This window comes from Glycine soja, chromosome 11 (assembly GCF_004193775.1).
Source record: "Glycine soja cultivar W05 chromosome 11, ASM419377v2, whole genome shotgun sequence".
Classification (NCBI taxonomy): domain Eukaryota; kingdom Viridiplantae; phylum Streptophyta; class Magnoliopsida; order Fabales; family Fabaceae; genus Glycine; species Glycine soja.
Genome location: NC_041012.1, coordinates 15,623,109 through 15,640,481, shown reverse-complemented (window position 1 = coordinate 15,640,481; position 17,373 = coordinate 15,623,109). Strand labels below are relative to the sequence as shown.

Sequence of the window (17,373 nt, the reverse complement as noted above, 5' to 3'; positions counted from 1 at the left end):
AATTAACTGACCTGAAAATTATTTCAGTTTAATCAAAATTCTTGTGATTGAGTGTCTTGAGTATGCAACTACCACTACAATGAAAAATACTTGTTATTAGAACAAAGAAAAATCATTATTTTGTGGTGAAGAGAAAACATGAGATATCTGACTTGTTCCACTTGTGAGATTGCCTTGCTTAGTTGATCAGCCAAGGAAACCTCCATTGGCATGTTGACAAATATTCCTGGAAAATTAGACTTCTGTTCAGCAGAAGTGATTAGGTATTGGATACTCAAAACCCCGGCCACTGACTTAACATAAAATTAATGATTGCATATACCAACAACATAGAAAGAAAGCTAAGTTTTTTCTTTTTCCCTTTATCTTATAATGGTTTAGCATAGGGGAGGACTGATTCAAAATGATAATTTATTGGTTAAAGTAGGCATGTAGCCATCATAACGTGCCCAGCATGGATTGCATAGACGTTTTCTCGTCCCCATAACCGCGTGAAATGTTTCCATCCAAACTTTCGCAATTTTTTTCTAAATTTACACGGGGAAACTCTCTGCCCCACCACCCCTTCTTTTGTCTCTGACTTGCCCTTAATTTGCATCCATAACATGCATGTGTGTGTATATATATTAATTCAGCTCATTCAAATAATGCAAAAAAGTAAATTAAAAAAAAACATAAATACTACGAGTCCTAGTTCCATATAATAGTTTCATATAACAAACATTATTATTATGGAAGATCATCCACCTGGGTTTCGTTTCTTCCCAACAGAAGAAGAGCTTGTTGGCTTCTACCTACACAACAAGCTAGAAGGCCAAAGAAATGCCATAGCCATAGACAGAGTTATCCCAGTTATTGACTTCAATGGCGTTGAGCCTTGGAACCTTCCAAGTACTACAAATAAAATTAAATATTTACATATTCTCTCTTCATTTTTGGTAAAATAGTTTAATTTCTTTCGTTGTTGTTTTAGCATTTGCTGGGGAGCTTTGTCGTGGAGACACGGAGCAATGGTTTTTCTTTTCGCCCGGTCAAGAGAGGGAAGCCAGGGGAGGGAGACCCAGCAGAACCACAGCTTGTGGGTATTGGAAAGCAACAGGTTCTCCTGGCTATGTTTACTCTTCTGATAACAAAGTCATTGGAGTGAAGAAATCCATGGTGTTCTACAAAGGGAAGGCCCCTATGGGAAGAAAAACCAAATGGAAGATGAATGAGTACAGAGCTATTCATATCCCTAACCAATCCACCCCTCAGGTTTTTTTTTTTTTTATCTAAATCACATGCATCTTTCATTAATGATAATTATGTTTGAACCAATATGGCCATTATATGTTATATGTTAGTACTCAGTATCGTACTCGGACATAGTAGTTCTATTAGTTTAACATGATTATCTCAAATATTTCGGTGATGTCTATAAAAATAAAAGAAATTAGTATTCATTTGTCTGTCTATGATTCTGTACAATTTTTATGTGACATGTTATTGAGTTTTATTATTATCTCTTTCTCATAACATATTTCATGAAAACTGATCATAATCATAGACACAAAGTTATTCTAGATTATATAATAATTTTTTTTCTTTTAATAGGAAATTCTTCGTGTCATAGTAATTTTTACTTTTCACATAACTTTTTATATTTACTGATTAACATAATCTTTAATTTGGTGTATAGTTGAGATGGGAATTCAGCTTGTGTCGAGTGTATGTCATATCGGGGAGCTTTCGAGCATTTGATCGACGACCATTAGAGAAAGATGGATCAGAATCACGTGCAAAAGTGGATGGATTGTGTTCTTCTGAAATTTCACACTTCGAGGGACTCCATGGCTCACACTCTCAGATGCTAGAAGTTAGAGAATCAAGTAGCACAAATTGGGATGTGAATAATAATAATAATGATAAAAGTAATAATGAGGTCCAACTCCAAGAACCGTTGTGGGAATTGGAATGGGAACAATTTAATTGGCTCTAACTCAAAGGCACATGCTGAGACCTTAAAGAAAGAAAGACCCCCTTGGGAATGACTCATTAAAATATGACATCAACCATGACTCTATGTATACATACATAGTTATAGATACGATATTTGTTAATTTACTTACTCCAATTGGATTAAGGAAAGTTAGCGTAGAAAATCTGTCATATTAAGAAGGATTTTGTTATTTAACCTCAATTAGTTTGCTGATACCTTGTACGTAGACGACACTTCCCTATATTTTTATTCAATTTGAATACCATCAAGTCCATCTCTTTTCCACTTCCACCACACCAACCATTGAAAATTATGTCAAATAAACTGATAATAAATTATATGTCAACTCGTCTGTCCATATAAGTTTGGACTTTTCCCTTGAATATGTATTCCCAGTTATGAAGCACGGATGTCTCAGTTCCTTGTGTGTCCGGTGTCCAACACGACATCGACACGACATTGACGCTCATGTCCGGATTGAGTTTAATGTATTTGACAGGTGTCTACGTGTCTGTGTCCGTGTCGTGTCTAGGTCCGTGTCAGGGTTGATGTTTCATAGATTCACGGTCTGTGATTTTATAACTTTATCATCAAATCAGGCCTTTTTGATGATGTATTTTTGCATTTGGGGTGATCCTTCTCGCGATATTAAATTTTTTTTTAATTTCCAAATGAATTTTAATGGTTACCAATGGTGGGTTTTTTTCCTATGATATTCATATGAAATTGTATTCATGGAAAACAATAACAAATTTTCGTCAGTAAGTGCATATATAAGATATTCTGTTATTAACATTCTAAACTTCTTGATTAAGAGATAGAAGCTGTTAATACGGTGGTGTGGTGCCCAAACAGCCGAATTCCCAACCAGGAAATGAAAAATTAGTGCCAAATTTTATAGTACTATTTTTCATCAAGTTTTTTTTTTTTAAAAAAAAAAACTGTTATACTCATCTTTTCATAACCTCTTATTATTATGACAAATTTTATTGATAAAAGGTATTATCTTAGAGATTTTTAATGGGGGTTTCGACATCAAGAATCCTTCCACTATATCTATTATTATTTTTGCTCAAGAATTTTTCGTTTGGATTCTACAAGAAAAACTTCTAAGAATTTCTCTTTTTTTCAAAAATATTATTTTTGTGCATGTAAAATCCAAGAATCCAAATTATCACTAAAGTAAAAAATAATAAAAATTCTTATATCTTATATAGCATCATATGATGTAAAAAAGATCAAAGAATTTAAAATGAATTCTTCCACTAAAAATATTTTTATAACACTTTTTGTATATTTTTAAGGAGAATTCAACATAGTTATATATAAAATTTATATAATTTCATTATATAAAAAATAAAAATTACATAAATTTTATATTTTATATAATAATAAAACGGACACTAAAATATGTTATGAAATATATTAGTACTTTTTTTATAAAAAGAGTAAAAATAAAAGTAGTTTATCAAAGAATTAAGGAAGATATTTAATAATTTATAATCACAGTAATAAAAAAAATGTTCATACTTATCTTCTGATAGACCGAAAATGACAGTACCCCAATCAGGTAGTAACACGTGCGTTGAATGTTCTCGCTGTTACTCTATTATTTCTCCCGCACAACAAAACAAACCACCGTGGACTCACCGGTACGTGGCCCACTCATGGAATCGCGAACTACCGTATTCAATTCAAAATTTTAACCCCATCCAGTAAAAACCAAAATAGTTTTTTTTTTCTTGATAAAGTAAAACCAAAATAGTTTTAATTATACAGTAATAATAATTTATAATTAAATAATTTTAGGTACGAATTTCCATTGTCAAGTTCTCCACGTTTTGTTTTGATAACAACAATCTCGTTGTGGTTTTCCAATGCTGCGAGCGCAGTCGAAGATCTAGCTAGAGGCAGAGAACGTTCTCTTCTCCCTGATCCTCTGGAAAGTTCTTAGCCGATGGCGATCTTCTACGCTTTGGTGGCCAGAGGCACGGTGGTGCTGGCGGAGTTCAGCGCCGTCACCGGCAACACCGGCGCCGTCGCCCGCCGCATTCTTGAGAAGCTTCCGGCGGAGTCCGACTCCAGGCTCTGCTTCTCTCAGGATCGCTACATCTTCCACATACTCCGATCCGATGGCATCACCTACGTCTGTATGGCCAACGACACCTTCGGAAGTGAGTTCTTCGTCTTTTTCTTCTTAATCGTAATCTTAATTTCGTTGTTATACGATCCGATTCTCTTTCAGTTAAAATGTAGGATCTACTGAAGAGTCTTGTCGTGTGTTAGATGCTAGTTTGAACTTCTTGTGAATGAGATGCGTAGTATTGCTTGGACGACATCTCCTGCATAACTAAAATTGAGAACGTTTGTTCTGTAATTTCAAAATAGAGGAGAAAAAAATTGAAAACCCTAAGGTTTGACTAGATAGGAAATAGGCAGGGCTGGCCTTGATATCTTTATTACAGATAGTTGTTCTTTAGGACAGGGAGTGTTTGGATTTTATTGCTTTTATGTACAAAAAGATTGTGGAAAAGTTAAAAATAATCAGCATGAGCAAAGCTATGATTGAAGTCTGCAAGCTTGTATCTGTATCAGTTCTTCATCGATTTGGAAATTCAACTGCTGTGCAGAGTGCTGTTCTTGAGAGTCCTTTGTAGCTTCTACTGAATGTTGGGGACTGACATCCTCTTAGTATGAGTTGAGAGCTCCCCTATTATTTAAGCTTTACTGTTTTTGACATGACGAGTTGACAAATATTTAGTGTGTTTTGGAACCTCTTTTCATCAGGAAGCAACATTTTGTGTCATTCACATTCTATGATGACTGTTTCCATATGTTCAACTGGTAACCAAACTCATGCTAACACAGTTAATGCCTCTGAAAGATGCTTCGCAATGAGGAACTCATCAGGAACGAAGTCTATAAAGTATTAATTGCCAGTAGCTATAAGAATGTGAATTTTGAAAAGTGATACACAGCATACTATCCTTACTTTGAGTAAATTTCATGAATCATGATGCACAATGACTAAACCACTGAGCTCTTAAATGTGTGAGATTGCATAACTTTAGCTTCATAAATTAGAGGAAGTCCTATTGCTGGATAGTCATACACAGTTACACACTAATAGTGAACCCAAAAAGGCTTCCAGATTCAGCAGGAGAACAAGTGCCATCTCCCACATACAAGTCTTTTACTGCATCAAATGAGCTTTTTGGAACACCAAGGGCTACCCTTTATGTTAGGTTTCACAGTTTGTGTCTTTTTCTCCTGCTTGAAGTTTCCTAATTTGTATGTACTAATGCCCACCTAGATCACTGTAAGAAAATTATGGTTTTAATTGTTGTGTTACTTTGGTAATCCTGGTAGGGTCTGTTTTGCAAGTGTAAATATTGGAATATCATCTGCAATGCTTAATCATATGTTTTATGGCAGTTGAAACTAGCCATTAGTCTTTCTGCTTGAATGTCCTTCCTGTTAATGCCTACAAGTTACAGAGTTAATGTTATCTTGTAGAGGAAGAGGGGAGGAGACAGGGATAAATTAGGACCCTTTTAACTACATATAACATTTTTCTATAATGCTATTTTGACTCTTGAATTAGAAAGACATTCCCATCTATTCTCTCTATCAGCTAGTTCAGAATCGTCAGATTTGTTCCAACCAAGTAATCGGTCAATGACTTCTAAATCTACCAGCAAGTAGTAATCATATGCAGATATGCTTATGACCTATGACCTAATGACCTTATGCTTTTAAATGCATGTTTGGTAATTGGTTATGGATTATTTTTAGGAAAATAGTCACTTATTTTTCAAAAGCTCTGTCATGAAGCTGACAAAAATAAGTAATTATTGCTCCAAATCCAAAATAAACTGAACCAACCATGCACTTAAACCTTTTAAGCCTACAATTGATAAATCTAGACCTCTATTTGAGGTTCCAAATATCTAGAAACTTCTGCCAGAGAAAATAGATTTTGCTACTGTTTTTTCAATAGTCTTTACAGACATAGTTCCCCAATTTAATCTTTACTGTCCAAACTGTTGTAGATTTCTTTTTCTTGTCAGAACCATTAAATCTAAAGTCTGATGTAGAGAATTAGTATATTATCTCTTCATCAACAATAACTAGCAATCATTAGTAAAATTGTACCCCAATAAGCTCTACTATGCCGTTTTAATATTCATTTCTGTTTTCAAGTGCTTACTATGATAGGACCTGTTTTCTCTTTATCCAGGGAGAATCCCTTTCTCGTACTTGGAAGATATCCAAATGAGGTTTATGAAGAACTACAGTAGAGTTGCCAATTATGCACCAGCATATGCAATGAATGATGAATTTTCAAGGGTTTTGCATCAGCAGATGGAATTTTTTTCTAGTAATGCAAGCGCCGATACCCTCAATCGTGTGAGAGGAGAAGTTGGCGAGGCAAGTACATTTCAAAGAAAACTTTATCCCTCCCTATTTTGTCTTTATTTTTTATCCTCTCCATTTCATTTATCTAGCACAAACTGAGAAGTGGCAAATCAAGTTTTAGAATATGATAGCTAGGTGAAGTTGTGCTCTGGTTTATATGCAACCATATTTTTTTGTTGATAAATTTCCCTTTTTCCTAGATATGGAATCATTGAAATGTAAGTGACAGATGATTTTATTTTACATGAATCTGGTTATGTAATAAGTTAATAACAGCAACCAATCTGGTTTATGGGACCAAAGAAAAACACAAATGTGATATACATGTTTTTGCCCCAGTTTATACCTTCAACAAAAAATGCATTCCATTATATGAGACTGAGTTATAATTATATATGGGATTTATCTATATAGAAAGTTGGTAAGCGAAGCAGAGGTGGTATACCTCTTGACTTGGAGTGTTCCAGTGCCTTTATAAGCTGCTTGGCTCATCCCAAGGAGTGATAAGCAAGAATGGTTATTGGAGAAATTATCTACCTTTTTTTTGTGGAAATCATAGTGTATTCATTGCTTTGCAAACATGTTTCTGAAGAGGATTCTATTGGATTTCAGGTTGTATAGATGTTGTAATGTTATTTACTCTATTGATGTTTCACATCTTGTGTCTTCGTCGATTTAAGTCCCTTCACTTAGTTTCACACGGTGACATTAGAACTTTCATTTCTATCATACAGATACGCACTATCATGGTGGACAATATTGAGAAAATATTGGAGAGAGGTGACCGGATTGAGCTTCTTGTTGATAAGACAGCAACAATGCAAGACAGTGCATTTCACTTTAGAAAACAGTCAAAGCGCCTTCGAAGAGCTCTTTGGATGAAAAACTTTAAACTCCTGTGAGTAAAATTTCGTTCATATGCTTAATAAAAAGAAAATACATTTTGGAAGGTATACATTTTAGATCTGGGATACCAAACATTATTTGGATTTAAAGGTCATAGGGCTGAGCTTTTTTGCCCTTTTTTTCTATCCTTGCCTTGACAGTATGTTTTTTGGTCTTTGACAGGGCCTTATTGACATGCTTGATTGTTATTGTTCTTTATTTAATAATCGCTGCTTGTTGTGGAGGCATCTCTCTACCGTCCTGCAGATCCTAAATTGTCACTCCGGCCAGTTTATTTATTTTCTGAGCTCTGCAACTATCAAGATCGTTCCTGTCAATATGTACATTGGACGAAACTTTAGTATTTCAGATTCAAATTTATGAGCTGAGTGGATAAATTTGATAAAGAATTCAGAAACTGTTACATTTTCTTGTTTATGTTGTTTTTGGTTCTGTATTATAGAAGTTCACGCTGCAGTCTGATAAGATACTATTCTATGATTATGGGGCATCCTTCTGTAAATGTGGATTTTTATTATCTTTGATAAATCTAAGTTTAAATTGTTTTTAGCATTAGAGATGAGAATGATTATTTCCCTGTACGTTTAGCTGTGGCCTTGTGGACGGTTCTACATTACAATAATACAATGCCTATTTAATATGATAAGTTGATAATACATTGCATTGCCTAGGAGACATTAATTGGCTTATTGGTGACTAATGATGATGAAAGAAACTAAAGACACTGAAAACTAGTGAATAAATATAGTGGGAAGAAGCAGCCTTCAAGTTTCAAAACTGGCAACAAACAGTATGGCCAGAATATCAAGAAATATCCGTCAAATCCAGTATGTACAATGTGCTGACTTTTGACTAGCCTCCAGGCAGGAAGCAACTGCAACATGTGATTGATGGTGTGGCAAATTGAGTTAAATTTTTATAATGAAATTGAGTTAAAATTTTACAAAGGCTGAGGTGTGGCAAAACGAGCATCAGGTGTTCGAGTCTTCAATTCTGTGCGATGATTGAGATTGAGCACAATATGCGTACCCCCTGCCCCTTAGAAAAAAAACACTTGTTCGGTTGTTCCACACTTGCCACGTACTCAGCTACATCAGAAATCTCAATTAGTGCCCTATATGATATCTCTTGTATCTATGCATACACATATATTTTTGTTTAATCTTTAAAATAGTATTCTGCCACAAATTTGGAACGACAGAAAGCCTCAAACGAAGAAAAGACATCACAAATATAAAAATCAAGCATATCGTACGATGCAAATGTCAATCCAAACACCACTTCTGCAGATGCCATGACAATACAGTAAAAAAAGTTGTTATTTCCATATTAGAGACGGGCCGAATGGGGTTGCAGAAACAATACAGTATCAATAATCAAGACATTGTATATAACAATAATGAGGGTGGTTTGTGGGAGTAAGTTGCAGAAACTCAATAGTTAACTAGAGAGATTTCTACATATTATGCAAGAGTTTTTGGAGTTGGTAGAGTCGATAAATGAGAGCCTGTAACAATAGTAATGCAGAATAATTGATTGGTGGTGTTGAGCAAGATATTATATTGTCCGCAAACTAGAATTGGTGTGGTAACTCAGTACAGGCATGCAGAAGGTGCAGGTGGGTTTCATAGGTCATAGGTGGGTGGTGAAAATGTCGAGGATATTCATGCTTTGGTGGTAACGTATGAGCTGGTCAGGTTGGTAAAAAACAAGGTACTGTCGGAGGGGCCTTATGCAGTGGCGGATTCTGGTGAGTGACTCGCGGAGCTGGTGCTGGTGGGTCCTCCGAAGCTCCACGAACTGGTGGTGAAGTTGAAGAACTTGCTCTTGGTTGTTGTGGCTGTTGGGAGTTCGACGAGGACGGTGACTCAGCGTGGTAGGGAGGAGCCTGTGGCGGGTAATATAATCTTGGAGATGATCAATGTGGCGAAAGAGCCGGTCCACCTGGTGGCGGCTCTGGGGATGTGGGTGGTAGCGATGGAGGTGGGTCAGCCAGGTTGACTGGCGAAGATGGCGGAGCACCACCGTGATGCGCTGGAGCGGATAAAACGGTGGACACCCTGACGCCATGAGCATGGTGGACATGCTAGTGCTACGTATAAATGAGAAGGTAGGGGATGATGGATACTCAAATTCAGCATTTAGCAGTATAAATGCAACCAAAGTAGGAAAAATAGAACCAACACGTCTTTGGTCTTAATAATAGAATTAGACTTGAATCATTCGACTGATAATTCATATTCTAATTTTATGAATTGAAAAAAAAAATAATGACACATTTTTTATCAAAATTAATCATTAATAAAACTGATAATTATTTTTTATTAATATTATGATGATATAAAAAAAGAAATATAAAATTTGTTGGATGATTAAAAAAATGAGAAAAAGATTAATTAGGAATTTCATCTCTCTTACTAATAAAATATAACAAATTAACATTTGACATTTAAGGTGAGCTAAAAAAAGTAGGAAGAATAGAGTTTGCAATGTATGGGAGAGGTGTGATGCCAGAATAAGTTGCGGCAAAGTGGGTGGAATTGATATATCTTGCTTCAACGTTTAGGACTGCATATATTTATGGATGAGTACTACATCGGTGGCGGATTCATTTATTGGCGGCTACAACATGTGTCAAAACTAAGTCTCAAGTCTCAACCATGTGGACTTTCCTCCAGGGTAGGTCTATCTCTTTCATAACCTTGCATGTGTCACTCACATTCTTTGTTGGAAATTAAACATCCGTTTTGCCCTATATATGGTAAGAACGATCGGCGTTAATGATGGCGAGATGCTCGGACGTTAACAATGTTCGAAGTCGATTATGAATTTTATTATAAACAAAAATCACCTCAAAGTATATGTGAAACTAAGGATGAATTATTTTGTGTTAAAATTTAAGATAATAAGGTTATGATAATTTTTTATATGTCTCTTTTGTAATAAATAGATTTCCTCTATTTAATATTTATCAAAGAGAAATAAACATAAAAGTTGAAACGTGTACGTTGAGTATTGGAGAGATCTCATGTGTTTGTCGTCAAACTTTTTTTTTTTTTTTGCCTTTTCTTATTTGTCACCGTGTTCTTTTTATTTTTTATTTTTACTTTTACTTATTTTTAAACATTTATAAGCTCAAAGTTTTCTAATACTAATAGTTAAATTAATTTATAACTACTTTGTAACTTTATAAAAATTAAATAAATCTATTTAATTTAAAAGTTCTTAGTTCAAGATCCAATCCTTGGATGTTGTCTATTTTTTTCTCCCAGCACATGTTTTTATACAAAGAAACATGGGAATCCAATCGTACACCACTTAAGATTTACTTTAAAAATCATATGGATAATTTCTATTTGATTAATATTGTGAAAACTTTTATATATACTGAATATCGATAAGAATTGCTTTTTTTTTTCTAAATCTTACTTAATTGACTTAAACACAAGCAAATAAAAAATTAAAGAAATCTAAAGGTTAACCATGATGCATGAGTATTGTAAATTTTTGGTATCATTTTTTTATTTTTATGGATAAAAAAAATTTTAAAAATCATATGGATAATTTTTATTTGATTAATATTATAAAAACTTTTATACTGAAGACTGATAAGAATTAAGTTTTTTTCTTCTAAATCTTACTTAATTGATGTAAACACAAGGAATATAAAGATTAAACATGATGCATGTTGTAAATCTTTGGTATCGTTTTGGATTTCTATGATAAAAAAAATACAAGAAAGAAACTGGAATTTCAGCCCATGGACCTTCACCATTCAGTTTCCTTCTTCTTTTTTGCCGGGAATTTGTTTAATTAGGCAAAACTTGCAAAGTTCATAGTTGGACCCTGTCACCGCAGGAATCAACGTTTTCTTCCACTATCTCGAGAAATTTCAAGCTTTATATTCTTGAACTGAAGCCGCTTATCATATTTTCCGTTACGCGTTCGAAATCGAGTCCATGAGACGAATTCAGCTTCCGGAGCCGCCGTGCCCTACCTCCCGGAGTGGCACTCCGGACATTTTCGAATCCGGAGTTCACACGTTCGTGCGACGCGCCATCGTAATCGGCAACGGTTTCGCCGCATCGGAGAATCAGAGCGTCGGATTGGTTCGCGCCCTTGGCCTCTCCGATAAGCACGTCTTATATGTAAGAATATATAACATTTTTTTTTATCTACTAGTTCGTCGCACTCCTAACATAGCAACTAAGTGAAATTATTAGTTTAGCTTTGAACTTTGCATTTGACTTGAGTGAGAAATGGCATGCTTGTGGATAATGTTGTTGTAATTTGTAGAAGAGTAAGTTTAGTAGCGGAATTATAGATTGGTTTTATTGATCCCTCGAGGATGAAATTACCGCTTTAGTCCCTGAAATATGCATTGTAGTTGGTGAGATTAGTCTTGAGTTATTGTTGTTACTGTGTTAGAGACTAATTTGACAGAGGGGTATTGCATACTGAATTCACTGTATAACGTGCGTGTAACATGTTGCTTTCAGAGAAATCTTGTAATAATAATGTCAAAAAAAGGATGAATCATGTACCTGTACAAATAGCATACCTGTACGGCTGTACCCATTCTGCATGCTTGGGGTATCTATGTTTAAAAGAGCAAGTAAATAGTTGAAGGGAAAACAACACCTATATATGGATTTCTCCAAGTGATATTGGGTAATGGGTGTAGTTTAGAAGCATCATTATAAATTGAGAAAGGATTTTTTTTCTTCTTTTGGTTATGTCAGTTCCTTCCAAATGAAGATTTCCTAGGGTGAGAGATAATGAGATTTCCACCAGTTTTATTATAGTAAATTGTATCATTGTATACCTTGATTGGTGTAGCATCTGATTCTGATTCACATTGTATCCTTTCCTTGTACCACTGTTGCATGTTTTTCCATTTAGGTTATGTTCGGAGGAAATAGAAAGAAGGTTAAACTTTTCATTTTAGGTAAATGTTCTCTTATTTGAGAATTTTTTTAAATGAAAGGAATTGAATGAGATATTGCCCATGCAATAAGCATTACCTAAAGAGTCATGCTGATGTGATTGTGTTGTCATATGACATTATCTGCAACCAACACATGCTATGTGGCGTGCTTAATGCTAAGGCCATTTCTTAATAAATTTTAGGGCTCTAATTTGCCTTCTTTATAAAGCATAGTATTTGGTAGAGTTGAAATTGAAAGCACCTCTTAACAGCTGAATGAGTTCCCTCATCATTTTATGACTGACTTTTTGCAGCGTGTTACCAGGCCAAAAGGGGGAATTAATGAGTGGCTTCAATGGCTTCCAGTTTCTCTCCATAAAAAAATAGATTATATAGTAAGAATGATTTGCGGTTATTCTCAGCTTATGTTGAAATCTCAGGAAAAGAAGCTTGTGCCTTTACCTTCAGAAAATGGTGTCGGTGCAGGCTTGTTAGCTGTCTTAGAAGCTGATGTAAAGGAGATAGTTAGTTTTGCTCGTGAAACTTATGAGAAGTAAATCCTATTCCTATTCTTTTCCCTGTAAAATTATGTCATTGATGTCTATAGCTTGTCTGAGTAACTTTCTTGTTCATTTCTTGATGGAGACTGATTCAAATGTCTTAGTGGCCTTGCTATTAATAATCTTACTAGTTCAGAACAGTGAACTTCCTTTGAACATTAGCAGTATATCTAATATGATCCTTGATATAAATTATTTGACAATTTATTTCTTGTAAATTTTAATAATTATTTTGTATGACTAAGACATCTACTAGAATTTACAAGATTTCTGGTGCAATAATGTTAAGACATGCTTGTGTGTGCCTGTTGTGATGCTCTGGCCTAAAACTTAATCTTGTGACTTGTTAATTGATATACTGTACAAATCCAATCAGTATTCTGATTCCCATATCAACGTAATATTAGTCTCTCAATTCATGTTTTTGTACGTTCTTCCTGCATTCTTTAGCCCCTTTCTTGTATCTTCATCTGCAACTGATTCTTCAGCGGTCACTTACAAAGAATGATATGATTGATATTTTATACAGGGAGGGACCATTGTTGGTTGTCGCGTGTGGAAGAGATACCATTTCTACTGCAAGTTCCATAAAACGTTTAGCATCTGAGAATGCTTTTGTTGTTCAGGTTTGCAGACTTCATGCATATTATTCTCTTATTTAATTTTGCTATGCTGTCTTGTAAATTATGCAATTTTGTAGTGTGTAAATTATATGCTCAATTATAACAAATGCTAGTATCTATGATCTGGTCAAAATTTCACTGTTCTATGGTGCTGTGCTATTGTATTTATATTTTGCTCTGATGTTCATTACTATATAAAAATGTCTGCTATGATTTCTTATTTTGATCTCTTTGATTGTTTGTCTCATGACCAGATACAAAATCCAAGATTGCATCTGAATAGGTTTGACATGGTGATTACACCTAAGCATGATTATTATCCTTTAACTCCAGAAGGACAGAAACAGGTTCCTTGGTTTCTTCGAAGTTGGATAACTCCACGTGATCCTCCAGATTGTCATGTGGTATGTATAATGTTCACATGATACGGCAGTAAATGACTTTTTGCTTTGCTGGAGAAACAGTGATTTTAATACGATAGTAAATGGCTTTTTGCTTTGCTGGAAAAACTGTGTTTTTACTTTGATGTTGGCTACTGTCAATTGCTGAGGACTATTATGTGAAATTCTATATTCAGGTTCTGACCATGGGGGCGCTACATCAAATAGATTTCAGTTCAATACGTAGTGTTGCTGCTTCTTGGCATGATGAGTTTGCACATGTTCCCAGGCCCTTGCTTGTGGTCAACATCGGAGGACCAACAAGTAGTTTCTATTGTGAATTTAATTATTTGAAATGTCATTAAAGTCTATATAAAAGGATTTACAATTAATATTTTCAATGGCCTAAAAAGTTGGGTAACTTGACTGTTGCCCGTAATTGATTTAGGAAACTGTCGATATGGTGTAGACCTTGCCAAGCAGTTAGCAGCTTCTTTGCTCAGTGTTCTTGCTAGTTGTGGGAGTGTTAGGATATCCTTTTCGGAGAGGACTCCACAGAAGGTATAGTCATTCATTCATTAAAGTTTCTTAAAATAATATCACTGAACAACTTGTCCATCTCTTCACAATTTTTCTTCTCTCTTTGGTGTTTTAACAGGTGTCCAATATTATAGTGAAAGAACTTGGGAGTAATCCAAAAGTTTATATTTGGGATGGGCAAGGTAAAAATTTGTTCCAGTTTTGATTCAGATATTTAAAATATGGTTCAACAGATAAACTTGACAGTAATACAACTTTCAGGACATAACCGGCACATGGGCCATTTAGCTTGGGCCGATGCATTTGTTGTCACAGCAGATTCAGTTAGCATGATAAGTGAAGCATGCAGCACTGGGTATGCTTGTATGGAAGTATTTCTATTATTAGAATGATTTTATTTAATTTCTCTTTATACAAGTATTTAATATTAGTTATAAAATTATTTTGTTCTACCCCAGGAAGCCTGTTTATGTTCTGGGAGCTGAGCATTGCAAATGGAAGTTCACTGAATTCCACAAATCATTGAGAGAGCAGGGAGTTGTTCGGCCTTTTACAGGTTCTGAGGATGTAAGTCATAAAACAATGATTTTGTACCAAACACGAGGATTGAAGATTATGGTGGAAGCCTGGAAGGGTTTCTGTTCTGGAATTATCGTATTGTCAAATATGTATATTTTGTAATGGGTATATGTTTTGCTTAAATTTTTCAGATATCAGAAAGTTGGAGTTATCCACCCCTTACCGATACTGCTGATGCTGCTAAAAAGGTTCATGAAGCACTTGCTGCCCGAGGGTGGAAACTGAAGGTATAGAATGCAATTTGAAGTTGACAATATACTTTTTACAAAATTATTTGTTTGTCTAAATGGGTAGCCATTTTGTTTGATGGGCAGATATTGCCAATACATAATATTTTATTCATACCACAAATAGGAAATATAGATGGTATGCATGTAACCATTTTCACCATAGCAATTTTGAATGTGTAATGTAAAGTAAAGCATATGTTTTTGGCATTTTCAAGAATGAGGCAAATAAAGAATATTTTTTTTTGAAAATTTTCCCTCTATTATCTTTGACAATGAAATGCCACTTATATATTATTTAAATCAATATGCTGTTTAAGCTGAAGATAATCTGAGGCTTGATTCACTCTAAAGTGCGAACTGGGAAATAACTTAATTATACAATGCTACTAAACTAGCTTGAAAACACCAAGTTGTTGATAGAATAATGTGATTATGTTTGAAAACACCAAGTTGTTGATATATGTTAATAATGTCAATTCCTATACTTTTGCAAACATGAAAATGACCTAAAAGTATGGTAATTTGAGATACAAACTCGCCCTATTGTTGAACAGTCAAAATTACCCTAAAACAAACTAATGTACGAGGTGGTAATTGCTGCCTGGTCAACACCTACTAAGTATGGGATTCCTTCTAATACCAATGCTGTTAAAACCTTGAGAGTGAAGTTTTTAACAGCATTGGTTGAACCAACGAAACTTTTGGTTCAGGTTGAATTGATTCAACCAATCATTTGGTTGACAATACTCTATAATACTAACGAAAGGTAACACTTGTTGGTTCTAATGACAATTGTCTTTTTCTTTTTTTCTTTTTTTGCTGAATAATGACAATTGTCTATATAAAGGCAAGAGAGAATGAGAGATGGTTTCCTTTTCCGATTTCACACAAGCTCACCCATTTGACTTAAGATATATGTTGTGTTAGCACCGAAAACTAGAAGGCTCGTGTGTGGTGTGTTAGCCAAGACAAGGGAAATAGTGCTAAAATATTCTTTATCTATGTTAATATTTTTTTTAGAATATCTTTATGTTAATCTATTTAATTAAACTTTCGTGGACATTATACGAACATGAGGTCGTTAACAAAATATTAGCGGACATTGAGCAGGAAATCGAGGAGGATCAAATACTTTTTATTCGTGCAAGGGGGAGCAAGTGAGTTCTTGCCAACAATTCCTTCACATACCAACTACTTCATTTTTGTACAAAAGTTTGGAAATGTAATTATAAAATTTTAAAATATAAAATAATTATAAAAATAATAAAATGAAAGAGACTTTTCAAATAATTAACCTTATTAAACAAGTTTGACTATATATTTTCTAAAAAATTTATTGCCTTTAAGAATTATGTAAACCTTATTTTTGCTAAGTTGGATTAAAAAATTTAAGATTTTCATTGACAGTGTCTTGTTTCAAACCTGAGACGCATTCTTACAAAAAGAAAAAAAAAAAAAAACCTGAGACGAAATAATGGAAATTGTTTTAACATGAATTATACTAGTATAATTTGGTACGTAAAAAATATTTTATTTGCATTTAATTATTTTTTAAAATTTATCAGTTAAAAAGTAGTTTTTGAATTCTTATAAAGTGATTTTTTTTATTGTAGGTCTATGAACATATTATGCAAAGATGTTTTGTTAACAAAGAGTCTAGCACAAGTGATTGAATATTAAATATTTTAAATTTATTTTGAAAAATGTTAAATTATTTTTGTGTATTTGATATAAGAAATATTTTTTTATAAAAAACTTTCTACTATTTTTTATTTTCCGTCCGTGGATGCACAATATAAAAAAAAATCTTGTAAACATTACTTCACATCATATATGATGTGAAAATGTTAAATAAATACATGTTGTACTTTAAATTATTAAATATGGTGAGTATTAATTGAGTTTTATACGTTTTACATGATAATATTTTTAATTAAAAAATATTTTTATTCTCATTCTGCATGTTGCAAAACACATTAGTCAAGATTCTAATAAGAATACACGTGAAATGTTATATATATATATATATATATATATATATATATATATATATATATATATAGATAAAGGCACGTACAAAATCGTTTGCAAATTTAAAAAGTCAATTCGATTTATTCAAACTAATCATAAATTAAAAACTGGGCATCTCTTAAGCCCCCAAAATGGATTTATACTTCCTCTTTCTTTTTGTTAGGCCATTTTTTTTTTTTTGTTAAACTATCAAATTGATG

The 17,373-nt window shown here is 33.9% G+C and overlaps 3 protein-coding genes across 3 annotated transcripts; all 3 read left to right on the top strand.

The window, feature by feature from the left end:
- Positions 1 to 646: 646 nt before the first annotated feature.
- LOC114375222 (NAC domain-containing protein 90-like) lies at positions 647 to 2,324 on the top strand. Its single transcript, XM_028332993.1, has 3 exons — positions 647 to 891; positions 974 to 1,254; positions 1,679 to 2,324. Exons 1-3 carry the CDS (start codon positions 732 to 734, stop codon positions 1,976 to 1,978), a joined length of 741 nt encoding a protein of 246 aa, XP_028188794.1. The 5' UTR covers positions 647 to 731; the 3' UTR covers positions 1,979 to 2,324.
- A 1,474-nt stretch (positions 2,325 to 3,798) lies between these two features.
- LOC114377299 (vesicle-associated membrane protein 714) lies at positions 3,799 to 7,874 on the top strand. Its single transcript, XM_028335744.1, has 4 exons — positions 3,799 to 4,152; positions 6,219 to 6,409; positions 7,132 to 7,295; positions 7,466 to 7,874. Exons 1-4 carry the CDS (start codon positions 3,936 to 3,938, stop codon positions 7,554 to 7,556), a joined length of 663 nt encoding a protein of 220 aa, XP_028191545.1. The 5' UTR covers positions 3,799 to 3,935; the 3' UTR covers positions 7,557 to 7,874.
- A 3,109-nt stretch (positions 7,875 to 10,983) lies between these two features.
- LOC114374642 (mitochondrial fission protein ELM1-like) lies at positions 10,984 to 15,391 on the top strand. The gene is made up of 10 exons (XM_028332308.1): positions 10,984 to 11,451; positions 12,545 to 12,783; positions 13,320 to 13,416; positions 13,668 to 13,817; positions 13,991 to 14,117; positions 14,242 to 14,354; positions 14,452 to 14,515; positions 14,595 to 14,688; positions 14,792 to 14,900; positions 15,044 to 15,391. Exons 1-10 carry the CDS (start codon positions 11,263 to 11,265, stop codon positions 15,143 to 15,145), a joined length of 1,284 nt encoding a protein of 427 aa, XP_028188109.1. The 5' UTR covers positions 10,984 to 11,262; the 3' UTR covers positions 15,146 to 15,391.
- Positions 15,392 to 17,373: the final 1,982 nt, after the last annotated feature.

Coding starts and splice junctions, on each gene's coding strand:
- LOC114375222 (XM_028332993.1), top strand. CDS start 732: ATGGAAGATCATCCACCTGGGTTTCGTTTCTTCCCAACAGAAGAAGAG. Junction 892..973: donor TGAGCCTTGGAACCTTCCAA/GTACTACAAATA, acceptor TTGTTGTTTTAG/CATTTGCTGGGGAGCTTTGT. Junction 1,255..1,678: donor CTAACCAATCCACCCCTCAG/GTTTTTTTTTTT, acceptor TTTGGTGTATAG/TTGAGATGGGAATTCAGCTT.
- LOC114377299 (XM_028335744.1), top strand. CDS start 3,936: ATGGCGATCTTCTACGCTTTGGTGGCCAGAGGCACGGTGGTGCTGGCG. Junction 4,153..6,218: donor GGCCAACGACACCTTCGGAA/GTGAGTTCTTCG, acceptor CTCTTTATCCAG/GGAGAATCCCTTTCTCGTAC. Junction 6,410..7,131: donor TGAGAGGAGAAGTTGGCGAG/GCAAGTACATTT, acceptor TCTATCATACAG/ATACGCACTATCATGGTGGA.
- LOC114374642 (XM_028332308.1), top strand. CDS start 11,263: ATGAGACGAATTCAGCTTCCGGAGCCGCCGTGCCCTACCTCCCGGAGT. Junction 13,818..13,990: donor ATCCTCCAGATTGTCATGTG/GTATGTATAATG, acceptor TTCTATATTCAG/GTTCTGACCATGGGGGCGCT. Junction 14,118..14,241: donor CAACATCGGAGGACCAACAA/GTAGTTTCTATT, acceptor TAATTGATTTAG/GAAACTGTCGATATGGTGTA.